This window comes from Boleophthalmus pectinirostris, unplaced genomic scaffold, assembly GCF_026225935.1.
Source record: "Boleophthalmus pectinirostris isolate CB_2022bp ecotype Guang Dong unplaced genomic scaffold, ASM2622593v1 HiC_scaffold_9, whole genome shotgun sequence".
NCBI classification, from domain to species: domain Eukaryota; kingdom Metazoa; phylum Chordata; class Actinopteri; order Gobiiformes; family Gobiidae; genus Boleophthalmus; species Boleophthalmus pectinirostris.
In genome coordinates, this window is record NW_026571541.1 from 19798645 (window position 1) to 19818063 (window position 19419).

The window sequence follows — 19419 nt, forward strand, 5'->3', positions numbered from 1 at the left end:
TTTTTTTTTTTTTTTTCAAATGGCACTTAGCTGTTTTTGCAAATAAACTCTTCCTAATTTATTCCTCAAAAATCCAGTACATGCATTTTTTACTGTAATTTGTCGCCAACCTGACCTGTAACTTGGCCTTGTTAAATATAGTTAAATATAGTATATAACACTCCATGCATCTCCATGGAGACAAACAGATGGCGACCCTTCCTCAGAAAATTGACATAGCGCACCATTAAGTGAATTTGTTGTAAAGCACACAGACACTTAAATGTTTCACAGTGTATTGAAGATGTGATCGTTTTTACCAACTTTCCACATTTGTAAATTTGAGCACGACTCAGAAAGTTAGCACACCTTTCAAACAGATGGCATCAAACGTGTGGGTGAGCAGAGAAATCAAACATGAAAACAACAACTAAAGTGACTGGGATGTCTTGACCAATATTTTGCAGTGTGTCTCATAGAAAATGCTAAACCCCTTGTAAACATTTTGACTACACCTGCTCGAAATTGTCATGTTTTTCCGCTTTCAAGTCCTCGCTGCAACATCCTGAGCTTATTTAGAAACCTGAAAGTGCTTAACCTACTAGAAATTCAGAGTCTGCCATGTAAATAGCTTTTTGTCTCACATGGGACAGGATTAATATGGAAATGAACATGTATCTTCAAAAAGAATCCCACCTTTGTCAATTAGGATAAATTAAGTTGTTTATTCAATTTGCATAATACACATGCTTCTTATTCTGAGATCCGACTTAATTGTACCACGGAGGTTTTGCATTGTTTTAATAGCAGATTCCACAATCCACTTCCTGCAAATTGCTATTTACAAACTCTAATTATTCAGTCAGGTTTAGCTTTGATTTTCATCCTCTAATAGCAGGAATTAATCAACTAAGATCAAAATAGCATGCATTGTACTACACCTGTGAGAATGGGACAAAATGCTACAAACTGTTGTGATACTGCGATAGACCCCAGCTGCTTGACGAATTAAAGATTAAAAAAGGATTCGCTAATTATTCTTGTAATTACAGATTATTTCGTGGGAAACTGTGCGGTAACTGTGAGGAGATGTCATAACTTTTCACTGCGCCTGCTTGCATGTGGCAGCACCTGGCTTTTTAATATTTGCTTACACTACAGTGAACATAATATATTAACATAAGTTGTCAAATGAAATAACATAAAGCACAAAGTCTATGCAATTTCACAGTTATTTACTTCAGAGAGGTGACTTTTTGTGTATTTGCTTTGGCATTCAGCTGCACAAACAAACCAGTAGTAAGTGTTTGTGTGCGAGGAGGCTGCCACAACCATAACTCTATCCTCTCTTTTCAGATCTTCCTCTTGTCAACCTCTCAGTGGAGCCACAGCCTGTGTTGGAAGGCAACCTGGTGAGATTTCACTGCTCAGCCAAGGCCAACCCCCCTGTCACACAATACAGGTAAGAACAAAGTGCACTAAAAAAAAAAAAAAAAAAACTCACAAAAAATTCTATGTCAAAGTTAATCATTGGTGCATTCTATACTGTACAATACATTACCTTAATTTGCAGAAATGTTCATGTGTGGCCAGTCACTTGAAAACATGGTTAGAATGCATTGTAGATCATGTATATGCTATTTTCTCAGTGTGAAATCTTTAAAGCTTATTAAGATTTAATTACATTGTGTGTTTACAGTACAGAACTTATAGGCAGAAGGCTTCAAAAATAGATAACAAACTGTCTGTCTAGTACTGTTTGAAACAATATAATTGTGTGATGCGAGACGAACCTCAAGATAAAAATCACCACAAGATAATTTCAAAGTACAGTCACCTCAAGTGTCGGCTGAAGTGTTTTTATGTGAGACTTTTATGGAAACGACAAGTGAAAAATTAAATGGTGTGAAATCAATAAGAAATGGGATTGGGTGGCTCCGATTCCTTCAGCACTGGGAAATGAAATGGATGTAGTACAGACTCGCTGGTGGCCAAACAGAGATGTAGCCTTTTCTGATGGATTCTGCCCTTTTGAAAGAGGAGAAAGAGGAGGAGGGTGAGCGCTGATATTGTGGAAAACAAGGTTTGTATTTGATTGTGTGGGTGCGCGGCGCAGACAGGACGTCTGTGGCGGAGGGGATTTCACCTCTATTGTTATGAGACTGGATCAATGCTACAATCAGACTCCCTCCCTGGGGTTTCAAGGAGCTAAGACGCAATGGCACTTCGAGATGACTTTTTCGGTTACTTTGACAGAGTGCAGAATGAAATAAGGTTGTCCAAATGGGAGCTAAGAGAGGGTAGAACTGCCACTTTACCTGCGGCGTAATATATTTGTTCCCTTCCTTTCGCTTCTATTGCAGGGTTTCAGATGACCTCAAAGCTTTCTGTAAGCCAATAATATTTAATACAGATGGGAACAGCTAAAATGGATATTGTTTAAACACAGACCTCTGTTATATATATATATATATATATATATATATATATATATATATATATATATATATATATATACATATATATATATATATATATATAGATAGAGAGAGAGAGAGAGAGAGAGTTCTAGAGTCTGGTCATTAAGTGGAAATGATCAGGTTCAAAGTCTATGAACGTACCGTTTGGATATCTCATAGTGGAATACAGCGTAGCAAGTAGGAAAACCCATTCTGTGAGTATGACATTATTACATCCTAGACTTGGAAAATCACCAGTTCCCTGCTAGTTGTCAAGGATAGGTTTAAATATTCTGCCGACAGTCTAATAACTTTTGATATTCCAAGGTTACCCTCGCTACCCATTATTACGTTTTATAGGCCATGTTAAGATTTATCTGCAATTTACACAAGAGCCCCAGTGCTCCCATGGACCATTGGAGTTCAGAGCTTTGGAGAGAGGTTTTCCACTAGGGAAGAAGCCCGGTACTCATCCCCCCCCCCCCTCCAGAGAGTAATATCACAGCAGAGAGCAGGAAGCTGGTCAGGCGCTGTGTGCGGCCATTATTCAGTGCTAATACTCAGTGTCTACCCCAGATCAGATATGGCACAAGGACAGAGTAAGTCTTAGACAGATGGACTCTTTTTCTATCCCCAAGAGAGTCATCTATTCCCAGCATGCTCTGCTCCACTCCAAGCCACCCAATTCAATGGACACTCCAGATACACACGCCAGGGCACTAGTAAAAAAGGCCTGTATTGCTCTAGGCTTCAGATTGGTCTCTCAACTTCAATACGATCTTAAAAATGTGCCAGTTGGAAAGAAAGATATATATTTTTGGAGATACAGGGATAGCTAGTTCAAAGTATAGAATAAAGTTGTGCTGAGACTTTTGAAGAGCACATAAAAGAGGTGCTAAAAGTGAATGAAGAGTAGTAATGGCCATTTGTTTGCGCTCTGAATCAAAAACGCCACAAGAACAGATAAGTGGGGTGCTTTGTGATGGCGGAGAACTGGAAAACAGGCAAACATCACTCAGGCTGCCTCTGATCGAGAGACAGAGGGATTTTGCTGATCCAAACTAGACACTACCAGAGAGAAAGAGAGGGGCATGGGAGAGAGAGAGGGAGAGAGAGAGATAAAGAAAAAAGAGAGACAAACAGAGAAAGAGTTTGGGGAAAAAGATAAACAAAGCCAATCAGGTCCCTCGTCTACGCGTGGAGCCACCAGGCGACAACAGAACCAGCTCCTTATGGCATTGCCACAAATAACCCAATCCTCCTGCACTATTCTCACTATTGTTTGATCCAGTTGTTTGTTTTGGTCTCAGGCTCAAACTGTTGGGTAGATTTCCTTTGAAATGCGTCTGTAGGTAATGATGCTGTGTGGGCCGCTCTTGTTTTGGCAATTTACTTAGATCTGTGAAAATGTCTTCTGTATATGTGTACATTTCTACCTTATATTGGTACATTACGTTGTTAAATACTGCATTTATGTTTTTCTTTTTCACTGATAAAATACTAGCAAAAGGGAGACTATTATTTTTGTACTGTCGCTATTATAGTCAGGCTGTTATTTATTTATTTATTTATTCAGAAAGAAAATCTAATTAATTTGATACAACCTCTAAACACCCTGTTTTTGCACCTTCTTATCCAAAGCTAAAATATACAATAGAAAAATACAAATACAAAAAAGAAGTAGAAATGCAATGTTAAAATATAAATAATAATAGTAGTAAAAAATGACACAATGGCACAATGAATAGTTACTACTTATTTGACAGTCTGTGCTTAGATATTTTTAAAATCATATGCCTGGTTAAAAATATGAAAAATGCTCTTTTATTTACACCACAGATTTACCAGTGCCTGCCAACAGCCCAATGCAAATGGATGTCAAAATGTCCTTGGATTGATCACACAGTTGAAAATATTGCAAAACGTTGCTTAACACTTGTCAGTCTACATTTTCTTGATTCCCGATTTTCAATATGTCATCCTTGAACCTGCTCATTATGGTAGTATATATATTCCACTAATGACTTCTCACATCACATCTAATAATCTTGTAAGTGCGAATGGAACAGACTTTGCTGTGCTTAACCATGCTGATAATAACTGTAGGGCCTGATTTACTGTGGGCCTGGATGCTGATGGCACCGATACCTGCCTAATTTAATTGTCACTCTTTTTATTGGCTTAATCACATTCAGCGCATACAAAGCTCCCCCCTCCAACCCTCAACACACCCCAGTCTTCTCACTCTCCTTCAACTGCTGCTTCCATTACCGGCCTGTTTATCCGTTTAACTCCTCTCAGACACACATAGACTTACGCTTATACCTGAACATTCGCACCCATCGGTCGAATCAAGTCCCTGGATTGCAGACAATGGTGCAAAGTGAATCAGCTATTGACTAAGCTCACCGCTGCCTTCCTGACCTCCCATTGGGTATGCAGGTGTTTTTGTTACCTCTGGTCGGTTATGTTTAGACATGAGTGTTGGACAAGACCCAAGCCCAAAGCAGCGAAGAGCCAGATTCTCCCAATGGACCACCTTATTCTATCTATGCTCCTCTCTCGTAATACTGTCAGGTTCCTCCAAACCCACTAGCTTTAACCTCCACCCGCCTCCTAGCATCTGCGCTTATCATATTACACCTTTTACAGCAGGAGATAGACCCCGGTGTGGGCGGGAAGTGTTTCATACTAACATGTGTACTGTGCACAACCTTCATTATAGAGACATCGGAGGCAGCAATTTTAATGTCTTGTTGCAATCGCATATGGTGGTCTATCATCGTCTGAGTGAGTCTTCAGGCCTAAGTAACTCAAAGTGGACAGTTGTGTAGGTTGTGAATAGCATTATAATAAATCTATAATATATTTGATCTCCAAGTCAAGTATCATTAGCACAAAGAACAAGACAAAGAGCTCTAGGCTTTTGGTGGAGTTGTTCATTTGAGCTGAACTATAGCAATAGTTGTACTACACTAAAATAACATGTACTGTTTTCAGTATGTGGCAAAATTAAAACACTTTGAACAAAAGATATTTGTGTCCAGACAAGTTGTAGCCAGGCCAATCATAATAATCCATCTGGCTCTATTCTTAAATAAATTAAATTTCTAATTAAGTTCTGTCACACAATTTTGCTCTCTAAATACAGTATAGTGATAGTGTTACCAAACTGTGCAGATGGAAAGTGCAGACATCTTTCCTCAGGCTATTCCAGCAAAGTGAGTCTTGTTCCTTTGCACTACCACCCAGACATTTTACAACTCCTACTCCTGCTCCAGAGTCACTTGTGTAAAGGTCAGACGGGCCATAAACAGCAGTCTGCCCCAATTTGAATATTTCAGGAAACACAGGTGTTTCTCTGTGCCTCTACATTTCCCTTGCTGTCGCACACAAATTGGGAATGCAAGCTTTAGCTAAGACACAAGCCGAAATAACCTCTATGAATCCCAATTAGAACAGTGCTTAATGATGAAGTTAATTCATTTGAAAGGTTTTATTTTTGTCAAGTAGGGGTCCTGGTTAGTCATGAAAAACTATTGCTCACTTTGAACCTGCAGAAAATGTCTTGCAAAAGTAAAAATTGAGACAGTCTCGCCTTTTACTGTCATTTTTCAATTGCGTCTTGCTGCAACATCTTTTTTCAATGCCAGGATGGCAGTGTTTAGATGTATGATGTATTGGATGTCCCATAGCTGTCAGAATGCTCCAAATAGACACGCAGGGAAGCCAGTGCCTTTAGTTTTATAAATGGGCCTTGTCTGTTACAGCTGTGGAGATCTATCCACACATGCAGAGTGCTGTGACATCATCAAAATAGGACAAAAAAAAAAAATAATGTGGGGAATGGTAGCATTGTGTCGTTATGCTGGATCCATCAGTCACAAAACACAAACAGGTGTTCTTACAGCGTCCCATGTCATTTGTGAACGTCAGGTGTTGGGTATATTACAGAGCATGTCAGGCTGCTGCTTCAAAAGGTGAGAGAGCCGCTCATTTGTCATAGCGTGATTTGTTTGGTTTGTTCTTGCCTGGCACTCAAGAGCTGCACTCACCACTCGCTCGCCGTAATGAGCAAGGCGCTGTCTGCCTCTGGAGTTGCCAGGGAGCTTGTCACAGCGTGGAGGGCTGCCACCAAAATATGCTGAAGCCAGCACCTCCATACCTGCCCCAGAATGATGATTTATTCACATAAAAGAAGACTATTGACACAAAGGCGCTGAGAACCTGTCGTAATGTCTAATGTGCTCTCCAGGTGGGCCAAAGGCGGCAGTATAATTAAAGAGGTTTCTGGAGACACATATGAAGTTATTGTGGACCATTCCTTCTTTACTGAACCGGTCTCCTGCGAAGTAACCAACGCACTGGGCCACACCAACATCAGTCGTAATGTGGACGTCTACTGTGAGTGGGCGAGCTCATCTCTCTTTTGCATACTTTGAGTTATGCCAGCAGCATGACTGCAAATGATTATGGATTAGCTGTCTTTTATATTTTGTGTCTGGCTCGTAAGTGGCGCTGCCTGCTCAGTGGGAGCTTAATTATCAATGAATCATGGAGTGTTAATGATGTTTATTCCAACAGTTGGGCCACGCATGGCTGCTGAGCCTCAGTCGTTACAGGTGGACCTGGGCTCCGACGCTGTGTTCAACTGTGCGTGGACCGGAAACCCCTCGCTCACCATTGTGTGGATGAAGAGAGGCTCAGGGGTGGTGAGTTTCTTTTACTGAAATTTTTGCTTTATAATCCATGAACCACTCACACTAACCAAATTCTATATAACCTTACTTAATATACCGAATCAACAAAATATTTCACTTTAAATTGAACTCCTGAAATAAATTTAATGCTCTAAAATATCAAAAGTCATTGACTCGGCATATAACACAGTGATATATATACCTCATCGCGACCTGCTTCTGTTATTTTGATCTTCAAATCCACACCATTCCCACACTACTTTTGTCAGAACCAAAGGCCAAAGCCAACCCTCTTTTCACTTCTGAGCTCAACCCCAAATTGGATTTTAATAATTGAGAAGAGGTGCCCTTTAAGTTATTAAATGGTGCTACCTCTGCTCGTGCCTGGGAGCCGCTGTGTTGTTATCGCAAATGCAGAGGTGACTTTACTCTCATTCCCTTTGATGAGCTCAGACTGTTTTTTGCTGTAGGTTTTGAGCAACGAGAACCTCCTGACATTGAAGTCTGTGAGACAAGAGGATGCTGGGAAATATGTATGCCGTGCTGTGGTCCCAAGAGTCGGAGCAGGCGAGAAGGAGGTTTCACTGACTGTCAATGGTAAGCTGTGGTTGTAGCAGATGTATTTTATTAATAAATTCAGTGACAAACAAGTTCTGGATGCAGTGCACTCTGACAATATGGTCAAATAGATGCACATACAGAAGTGGATCCAGAGGTCTTGGGTCAGTGGTAGCAAGAAGCAAGCCATTTGTCACAGCAGTCAGCCCGGCGCTATAGTGTACTCTGTAAAAGCTGACACAGTCTATAGGAAATGTGTGAAGTTTGTGGCTTTTTTATCCAAACTCCATCAACTTGACATCCGTGGAAAAGACAGTGCTTCTCAAATTGTGGTACCCAGCGGAAAACTCTTAAAAGTGCTTACATACTCATCGCTGTGAATAATCATAATGCAGTATAATTTTAAGACACTAAAAATCAGGTACACACAGAATTCTTTGGTTTCTGTTTAGACCTGGTTCAGCCATGTTAGTTTAGAGACAGTCAAGTCCAGCAGTTTTCTTCATTCTTTCTGTATCAGTCGTGACCTTATATTAAAACTTTGTGACCACATTGTTATATAGTGGTGCTCTCCAAAGTTTGATATATTTGGAAATGAAATTACAAATGATTTACAACTCAACAAAAGTAACAGGCCGCAATAAAGCTCTTTTTCCGTTTGCCAGTGCATCAAGCCACAAATATCAGCATTCATCCTTTGAGAGATCTGCATATTCCATTAAGAGAGGAAATGTACTTTTATTGCATTTGTACTTGTCATAACTTAGTTGCTATTTGGAGATGCAGACTGACTAATGAATAGCTGCCATGGTGAGGGACCAAGTAACTTAAGGTAACAGTAACGCTTTAAAATGCATACGCTATTAAAATAAAGCATAACGACTCTTAGTGATCAAAGCTGAACCCCTTTATAATGTCTTATTAAACTGCTCATTACAGAGTAAGTCGAAGGCTAATTCATGCGTAGTTAGGATAAATTAGTATCATAATTAATTATCTGTGCTTGATAATTATCTAGCGCACCTCTACCTCCTTTATTGTGAGATTTACACTTAACGTATTTTCCGGGCTATTGGGCGCGCTCTTAAGCCCCCAACCCCATCAAAAAATGACAATCCAGAGCACCCTATACACGAATCCACTTGGGTGTCCCAGCACGACTTCAGTAAACTACAAAGCCGCATCACCTGCAGCGCACGCAAACATGCACGGAGCAGATAGCGACCGCGCAACGAAAAACACCCGCAGACACACTCATCCCTCGACACGGACGAGGAACGGAATGGTTGAACAAACCGAAAAAGTGAGTGCAATGTGCCACTTCTAGACACAACTGAACAACTGAGTCACTGTGAACACGCCAACAATCCAGCGGTCCCAGACAGCACCCTCCCTACACGCCACAACCGAACAAAGCCAAGAGTCACCGTGAATGCGCCAAACAAATTCCGACTGACCCATCGAACTTGTGTTTCGTTTAAAGTCCGGTGTGGTTTATTCGTGAAAAAGTTCAAAAATAGACCATTCTATGACAGTGCGCCTTATAATCCAGAGCTCCTAATAGTGCAGAAAATACTGTACTTTATTCTACTCAGTGTCCATTTGTAAGCATTAAAACCTCAGAAATATAAGGAATATAGTCTCAATTTCTTCCTCTGCGTATTATTATTATACATTTGGAAAACCAACAAAAGCCTGTAAGCAACATCCCCACTGATCCAGGGATAGATGGAGGATAGCAAACATTTTTTTCTCCAAATTCACACATTAGCTTTGCATATCAGAGAGAATGGGAGAGCATGTTCCCTGCAGCACAAGATCACAACCATGACTTTCTATGAACTGCGAAAAACCCTGCCTCCTCAGCCAAGACTGGAGTTGGAATTATGGCAGAAGAGGCTGAAGGCAAATAATTCTTTTTGTCTTGTATTCTGTTCAAAGCAATCCACGCTGGGATCCTAAATGTGTAAACAGAATACATAATAAACCACTCCACAGTTTATTTCCATCCGCCTTTCTCAGACTTTGAAGACGCATGTTTGAACAAGAGAACAAATACACATAAATATATGAGTGGACGCATGGTGCAGTCCAGCTACATTCAAATCACATGTTTTGCATACTTTAATTTCTGCACAGCCCGTTTGGAAATTGAGTACTTGACATTCCAAATCCGTCCTCCATTTTATGCTTTTTCTCTGAATTATTGACGATCAGCTCTTCTCCTCTGAGTCACTTGAGGATTGTGCAGTAATTTCTTACCCAGAGGTGAATCTGATTGTCAAAGTTGAAACTGGAAGTGCAAACGCAGCAGATGAAGGGGAGGTTGTTTCTCCAGAGGTCAAATCGTGCATTTCATCTGACTCAGAAACTGTCGACTTTTGTTTATGTTTTGTCAAAGAGCTCAAACAGTGGAGAGAGAACAAGCTCTATTGGCATGTGGTGGGATTTTGCTTTGCGATTTTGGCTCCAGTGGTATGATTAGAGGTTCAAATGTAACAGCTTATTCACCCACCTTTATGATTGGTTTTCAGAGAGGCTGTTGACATTGGCGACCACATGGTTATCAGGGATGACTGACTAGACCTTAAACATTAGTTAGTTAGTTTAGTTAGCTAGTTTTATCGGCCCGTTTATTTTGATTTGATTTTGATACAAAGGAAAACTCAATACTAATTTTGATACCAATGATGCAATGATAAAAACTAAACAAAACATGTAATTTTCACCACAAAATAATAATGGGATTTAAATATTACCTTGTTGTTTATAGTAACTCTTACTCATACTTCAAATGAGCATTTAGTTTTGAGTACTCATTAGTTTCTATTAGTATCAGTTAAGATCAATTTGAATCTATTGTTGTTGCTGTTTCTTTTTTTTTTTTTTTTTTTTTTTTTTTTGACAACCATCTATAGCAGACATGTCAAACTCAGGACCAGGTGGCAAAAAGGTTTTCAGTTTTTAATTTTGGCCCTCTGTGAATTTGAGTTTGACACCCCTGATCTATAGTCTGGATTTAGATTGTATTTAATGTTGTGATTTGATTTTTATCTCTATTTTATTTTAACCTGATATTGTTTTATAGTAGTAGTAATTCTGCATAGCTGATCATGAAAACTACTATTTTGTGTAAGCGTTGTGAAAATTTCAAGAATTCCGTGTTTAGCCCTTTATCAAAATGATTAGTATACAGTAGCAGCAGAACTGGCCTTGAGTATTTGTAATATTGTGTCTGTGCGCATGAAGGATTGTTTTTATTTGTCTTCCCCGCAGTTATCCCTGCACTCCTAAACGCCCTCATTTAAATTACATGTGTTTATAATTTGTCATTGCCTCTGCCTCTCTTCCTGTGTCACTGGCTTACATGCTGGCGCACTACAGACATTAGAATTTCTGTTTTTCCCCAGGGATTCCTCCTTTTAATTATAATCAAACAGCTAGCAGGGAAGGCAGTTTGTGTTTAAGTTACTAATGGATACATATTGCTTACTCTAGTCAGATTATTTCAGAATGGGAAATTAATATGCATGTATAGATTTTCTACTGGCAACAAGAGCAGGAGCTGTCAGTATCCATACAAAGAAGTAAATGTACAGTTTGACCCATACTACTTACAGTGATTTGATTATGGTATCCTGCACGTTTTCCATTGTTCTTTATAATGATTTCTAGTTACTAAGTGATTTATTTTCTAAGACATACTTCAAGTTTTGTATGTTATTAACGGTGGTGTTTCCCCGTTTTTAGTTAGCCTGATTCATCAGCCAGTTTCACTTTGTAGAAACTGTCCGACCTTGCAGTGTTAGAATTCACTCAATGGTAGGTGGGTGCTTTTTTTTCATTTAACCAAATCGCTTATGTGGTCATGACGTATGTAATGCACTGCAAATGGGGCTAACTGGTATATTCAGCTTTTCCCAAATTCCGTGGGAAGAAGGGCAATAACATCTTTCCCCTTGATAAAAGAACATTCTCTTTCTTCCGGCTTTAAATCCTCGATCTTGGGAATCGTTGCCAACACACAATGTATGGCTCTTCACTGAGTGGCTGGTGCCTGGACTTGCACATCTGGGGTTTTTGCGAACCATCTAGTGTATTCTAATTTCTGACCTAGTCGCTGGAAAGAAATTAAATTGAGCGGAGGCACTAGGTGGCACCAGTCTGGCTAGTTTTTATTATCTTAAAAAAATATATACAGAGTTGCTTTGTCTGAAATGTCCCAGTATGGCATTAAAATATCCATCTTGCATTTACTCAGTAACTTGCATTCTTACTGTGGGTTGTCTCACCTCTCAACAGATTTGACATGTAACTTGGCATCATCTGCTGTTTGTGTAGGGATAATGCCATACTGTGGAACATTCCAGGCAACATTTCCATGGAGAGAAGCTGGTGATGGACCCTCCATCAGAAACACAACACACTGCATATTTAAGCCACTACGGTATTGTCAATAACTAGCCCTTTACTTCGGGTTTACAATCAATAATAAAAAAAAGAAAACAGTTTATAATAAGATACAGGTTGTCTGATTTTGACCCCAATAGCTCTTTTCACATTATAACCTGCTGTAGATGCAGAAAATCAATGTGTAAAAAAAAAAAAAAAAAAAAAAAAGATTTTAAAAGATGGGTCCAGCTCCTTGAGAGTCACCTGTCTGTCCTGTTATTCTTGAAGCAGTTGCAGAATATGCCTGCAGCTTCTGTACAGGCACAATATTAATGCTATGAATTTTCACAATTACATCCACAGGTTGAGTTGGACTGTACTTTTGTTGGACATGCACATTGGTTTTAATGGCAGGAGTACTTGTGCATCCCGCTGTGAAGAAGCCCATTACCACAGCTGGATAAAGGGAAGGGACAGAGAGGGCCCTGTGTCCCACTGTGCATCGGCTTGTTATAGATCTTTTCTCAGCCAGTCCTCTTTGTGGGCAGCCTTTATGTTGCTAGTTAATTAGCATTCTGCTCCTCTTTAAACTTGCAATGACACAGTATATGAGAGGAAATGTTAGTTAATGAAGTGGAATTTAAGACATACTATATCTCATATCAAGATGGAATTTGTTTAAACTAAGCTGACCTTTTTGTTACTTTAAAATCAGTACACCTAATCAATAGAACACAAACAACAAACCTGGCGAGACATTTCTTTTTTCTATTTTAAAGGTGAACTATTTAACTTTTCTGGTCGAGGGTCCCCCACCCGGTTGTCTCCATGGAGATGGGATTTCTTCATGAAATTTTCTTCAGCATAGCATAATTAATACCTTTCCATGGAAAAAAAACAGGTAATGCCACCAGGTCAAAAAAAAGGTCAGATCAGAAAAAAGTTTAATGCCATACTGAGGAATATTTCAGACAAAACAATAACATCTTCATTAGAAGGTCATGTAGCAGAGGCTCCCCCAGAAAACCCTCCACCAGAAAAGCACCTTTAAAGGGCCCATATTAGGTTCTTTTTTGATGTATGTTATAATGTTAATTCCTCATCAAGAGTATACCTGAAGTTCTGTTTTGTTTCATTCACACAGTTTAATACATAAACCCTGCATATTTAGGCCGAGTTCTTCTCAGAAAACAGAAAACACACCACCTTGTGATGTCACGTGATAATAGAGGGAGTGCTCCACTGTGTTTTTAAACTCCATACACCTTGAGCTTGAATTGTTTGAATAATTTCAGCCCTAGCATTGCTAAGCTTTTCTGAACTAAATGTAAAAGGTTTCTGTTTCTATGTCTTGAAAACAACCGCTTCATGACATCACAAGGTGGAACAGAGCATTTTGAGCTTTGGAGATGTAGACAGACTAATAATAATAAAGAGTTACTCAAACATGTGAGAATGAAACAAAACACAACTCCAGGTTGTCCATGTTTTTAGTGGGGTAACAACATTATAACATATAGCTTAAAAGAGTCGATTTTGCATAAGATTGGACCTTTAACATTCATCATTTGTCATGTTAAATTTGAAAGGCATATTGGCTTATTGGGGAAAGGGCAAGAAAAGACATCTTAAAACAAGATAAACGATTAGCATTAAACACTTATCTCCTTACAGTTTTATTTATGGTGGCTGATTACTTTACAACTACCCTTTAAAGCAGCATTGGGAGCTTAAATTACTTGTGCCAAAAAGCCAAAAATAAAGCTTGTAGTAGGCTGTAGTGCGATATAAATGTGTCCTTGTGAATTGGCATCATGGATCACACAGTGCAGAGAGAACAGGGGGAATGCACAATAAGGCTGTCAGCGTTTTAAGTGCATGTGTTTTTCTATTGTAACCTATTGTGATTATTGGGGAAAATAGGTGTAAAGGCAGGATTATTTGTGAATTTAAGTGCATCTAAAGTGCTTCTGTGTCTGCTTTGGGCAAAAGGGCAAACACATGCATTAGGAGCGCCACTGTAGTCCAAGGGGGACCAATGTACGAAATCACATTATGAGAATATTGAAATTGGGGTCATACTTTCGTGTTAGATGTTGACTACAGCAAACCAGGCACAGTTGCAATTTTGGTTGTGCTCTGACCCAATATTTTTGCTCCAGCTAAAGTAACATGGTTCATTTGTTGCCTCATCCACTCGTGGGTGCCACAGGTGAAGAGAAAATCTGTGCCAAAATCATGTTTCATCTTTGTCCATTTCCAAAACAAGCTCTTGTATAGAAAAAAGTCTCACCGGACTCTCTATTAGCGACTCCACATTGTTACCATGCTAGTCATTCCACTGCTGACATAGTTACCCTGCAGCTACCAGCATCCCCTTTCATCAACAAAGAAATCAAAAAAGTCTTTCTAAAAAACGAAATGTCAGCCTTTTGTTCCGAGTCGATTGGAGCTGTTGGGGAGTGGATACACAAGGCGGGCCATGGCCTTTTCCACGTCGGTTCACATGTTGTGTAATCAGATTGCAATGTCCACTCCTCACTTAACACCTCCTCAAAACGCACAACCCCAACATTGCACTGCGCATTTTGATTACATCCCCTGCTGCTTGCATTGATGTTTAGAGCCACCCACCTCCTCTCCTCCTCCCTCCTCCTCTTCCTCTCCTTGTTTGTACCTTGATCACACAATAAGAGTTGCGCACCTACTTTGCAACCCGGGCTGAACCGGTGAGATAAAACTGTGTAATTATATTCCTCATTTACTGCTAGGAGCCACACAGCAGACAAGATCCTCCCCACCCATTCCACCGGCCTTATGCAGCCTTGATCTAAAGCTTGTTTACAGAGGGACAAACAATAACAGCGTGTCTCACTTAGTTGCAGAGGTGAAAGTTAGGAATTATGTACACACATTTTTGTATTTATTTTAAACAAACTTTGGTTGAGAATACTTTTATTTCTGTCATTCAGACTGCTGTAACAATACATATCATTACCTGGTGTTTTTATCACTCTAACTATCTTGTTTAGACTGGCTTATTTGTACAAACCGATCTTGACCAAATATATGACCTACAGCTTTCCATTGCTTGATAGTTCTTTATTAGCCTCACTTTGTGGAAGCCATCTGACCCGCAGCATTAGAATTTGTTTGCTCTGCGGTAGGTGGGACTTTTTTTTATTTAACCAATTGCTGCTATTTGGTCGTGACTTATGTAATGCGCCGTTAACGGGGCTAACTGGTATATTAAGCTTTTCCCAAATCCTGTAGGAAGAAGGACGATAACATCTTTCCCTTTGATGAAATTCACCAAACATTCTCTTTGTTCCGGCTTTAAATCCTTAATCTCAGGAATCGTTGCCAACACAGAATGTATGACTCTTTGCTGATTGGCTGGTGCCCAGACTTGCACTTTCGGGGTTCTTGCAAACCGTCTAGTGTATTCCGATTCCTGACCTAGTCGCAGGAGAGAAATTAAATTGAGTGGAGGCACTAGGTGGAGCCAGGCTGGCAAGTGTCTTATTGCTATGATCCACAAATGGATTAGATGAACTTTTAAAGGTTCAAATTATCCTATTTTCTGATCTGATTATAATATTTTCTCATCAAAAACATACCTGGAGTTGTGTGTTGTTTCATTCACACATGTTTATCACACAATCCCTGCATGTTGCTGAGTGCTCCACTGTGTTTTTAAACTCCAAACACCTTCACTAGAATCATTTGGATGATTTCAGCCCTGGAATTGCTACTGAACAAAAATAAAGGGTAGCAGTTAACATGAAAACTTCCGCTTCATGACATCACAAGGTGGAACAGAGCATTTTGAGCTTTGGAGATGTAGAGAGTCTAGTAATAATAAAGGATTACTTAAAGATGTGCGAATGAAACAAAACACAACTCCAGGTGTGTTTTGATAAGGTAAGAACATTCTAGCATGACTTAAAACTCACAAGAGTCAATTTTATGTAATATAGTTCCTTTAAGGCATTACCATCAAATTGCACATTCATCGCAGCCCAGTATTTGATTTATTAAATGTTAGATTCGACCATGAACTCATTCTTCTTCTCTTATCGTTGTTTGATAAGTATCCTTTGACACAAAAATACAATTCAGCTCCAGCTTTTACTCGAAAACTCAATGACTTGACTCGACCATCACCACCTGTTTGCCAAGTGTCCCTGGATGACCCTCCGTCTTGTACATGCATGCTATTGTAACACTGTCACCACATGTTGACCAATTCCTATAAGGAGAAGAACAGCTCTGATTAAAGCCTTCATTCTGTAGGAGGCACAGGCTTCCAGCGGTCTCCTCCAGCATACCAAGCCACCATCTGGCAAAGTCTCATTAAAATGCTAATTCATTTTAATAAGAGACAGGTAATAAACTGCAATTATGTATCGTAGGAGAGATGAGGGGAGTTTGAGGGAAGCTGGCTCCCTAATCAAGAAGCTGCCTAGTTTGCCACCCCCTTAAACCTACATTCTTAACCCAAAACGTGCACATGACTTTGGATTAAAATTATGAAAGACGGAGTGAGAGATGGCTTGCTACAATATCTAAAATTATGACAGTGGGGTGGTGCAGAATCTTAATTTTCAAAAGCGTTTACTACTTCACTAAAAATCTCATTGTGCAGTTTGGCCTGTCATGATAATTACTATATAATACATAAAAATTGCACCAATATATTTTGGGGCTCCATGGGTACTTTTTATTTGCAAAATGTAAGAGATTTGTGTTATTTTTGTGGTAAATCTCTGAACATAAGGTAAAAAGTAGTTGTTAACATGAAAACTACCTCTTCGTGACATCACAAGACGGAAAAGTGCATTTTGAGCTTTTGCGTTGTAAATAGGCTAATAATAAAAGTTTACTCAAACTTGTGTGAATAAAACAAAACACAACTCCAGTTATGTTTTTGATAAGGTAACAGCATTCTAACATGGCTTAAAGCTGGAAAGAGTCAATTTTGTGTAATATAGGTTAAAATCACGAAAGACTGAGTGAAAAATGGCTTATTACAATTTTTAAAATGATATCACGGGGTGGTGCAGAATCTTAGGTTTCAAAAGTGGCAACTGCTTCACTAAAAATGTCATTGTGCAAACTGGTCTTTCACAAATGACTATTATCGACTCATCATTCAGTACATGAAAGCTGGAACAATATATTTTAGGGCTCAATATTTATCATGGGTACTTTTTTTCTTTGCAAAGTCTGAGAGATTTTTGTTAGTTTTGTATCATGATATTGGAGCTATAGAGGGTTGAATAAGTCACTACAATGGCTAATTATTGCTTCATTTGTCTATGTATTTGTCGCAACTCATGCCTTTTAATGATACTGTATATGTAAAAACCTTAAAAACCTGTTTTTAATTCAGTGGCATAAAATACTTCATTGCGGTATATCTTGTAGTTCAGGTTTTTGACAAAGTTCACTGGTCAATTTCTATAAAAGCAGTGTAATTTGACTATTACACATTTACCTGTTCAATCTCAAGGTAAATAGTTCTGGTATTTGAAGTCTTCTGAAAGCCGGTGCTAACTGTTTTCCATCCAAGTTATTCTGCTCAATGCATGTATACAGTTTCAAAAGGTGTTTCATCAACTACATAATAAGCCTGTCTAGACATGTAGTTTGAAAAGACTGAAACTGAAATAAGCATCACTTCTTATGTATTTTCTTATAGCTTTGAAAAACATATATATGGGGAAAAAAAACAAAAACTTACACGCTTTTGTGTCATGCTGAAAGGGGGAAGCTACAACATCAGTGAACTTCTCATTTCACTTGAACTCTATCATCTTTATTTACTTAAGAACCAATCGGAAAGCGTTTGAAAGACAGATTTGGGTCAAGCGTGGCACCCTGTTGTCATATTAGCCTGTCACCTGATGGGAACTGAGTCTGAAGCAGATGGCAACACGACCACTATTTTACACAGCGCTGCCCTTGTCAAAAACATGAAATCTGACCAAAGATTAACTCAAGATCACATGAAAAAAACTATAAAATATTAATGAAAAACTTTAAAATTCTCATAATGCAAATCAAAAACATCTGAGCCCAGTTCAAAAATCGACTGCATGTAACAAGGTGAAATTGCAATGTTTGTAGTTGGTTTATCTATTAAGAGAGACAGAGATAGAGATATGTGTTTATTTCAAACTGTCAAAATCTGCCTTCATCATATAATGCAGCTTAACAATCAAGGTAAAGAAAGTGCATAGAAAAAAATAAATAAATACAATAAAAACAGATATCTCAGACAAGAAAGTACAAATGTATTAAAGCTATCTGTAGTTGTGACTCTCCATGTGCATTTACCTCAGGGGGAGAAATCAAGTGGGCAATAAATCCACCCTCTTGAATCACAGGAAGCTTTGACCCCTATTTTCTGTACAGCTCTGCCCTTGTTTGTCCTTGGACGTGGCATACCTGCACCTTGCTGTATCAACAAAATAATAATGTCTTGTTATGGATTTAGCTGTAAAATTGCTGATAGGAGAGTGATTGGAACATAATAAATGTCTACTCAGAATGCAATTGTTCAATGACCTTTTCTATTTGTTGTTTTGGCTCATTCATGTTTTATTCAAAGAAATCCTCTTTAACGATTTGATTACTGTTGTTCTCTTGTTTCAGGGCCCCCAACTATCTCCAGTACACAGACTCAGCAGGCGCTGCATGGGGAAAAAGGACAAATCAAGTGTTTTATTAGGAGCACCCCTCCTCCAGACCGCATTGTGAGTACAACAACACTTTTATTATCTCCTTCTTTTTCTCTTTATTTCATTTAAAGAAAGTGAGATTATATTTTTTATAAGCCACAGTAATATAAAGATATCACTGAACTTCATTTTAATCTTTGAATAAAACATCAAATTCTACAGAGGAAGATGTGGACCTATCCTCTTTTAATAATGTGCCTCTGTTCTGTTTGTTCTGATCCCATTAAGATTTATGAAGCCTTTATAAACAGCTTAGTCTCTGAGCTCATTTTGTTCCTATTATTAATTTGTGAGTCTGTGTATGCATATGCATATGGCTAATTACCATACTTTGTCATCTAATATGTGTTTTTATTATAGTGGTATACATGCAGCCTCAACAGGCAGCCTAATTAATACCAAGTTTATTTGACAGGAGAGCCTTTGAGACTGGACTGCATACGCTCCATAGGTCGTGTTGTTTTTTTACCACATGCACTCTGAGGGAAAATGAAAGAGTAACACTGTACGTTCACAGCTAGCTTTAGCCACCTGTCTATTATCAGGAGCCTGAGGCACGATGTGTTGTTTATCTGTGTACTGTCT

General features: G+C 38.9%; 1 protein-coding gene across 1 annotated transcript in view; it reads left to right on the forward strand.

Annotated features, from left to right (window-relative positions):
- Window positions 1–19419, forward strand: part of kirrel3b (kirre like nephrin family adhesion molecule 3b) — a 74372-nt gene that overhangs the window by 45217 nt on the left and 9736 nt on the right. Inside the window, exons 6-10 of the mRNA XM_055166686.1 lie at window positions 1336–1441; window positions 6694–6842; window positions 7023–7150; window positions 7609–7735; window positions 18749–18849. Of these exons, the coding sequence (XP_055022661.1) occupies window positions 1336–1441; window positions 6694–6842; window positions 7023–7150; window positions 7609–7735; window positions 18749–18849 (611 nt within the window). The remainder of the gene's footprint in view (window positions 1–1335; window positions 1442–6693; window positions 6843–7022; window positions 7151–7608; window positions 7736–18748; window positions 18850–19419) is intronic.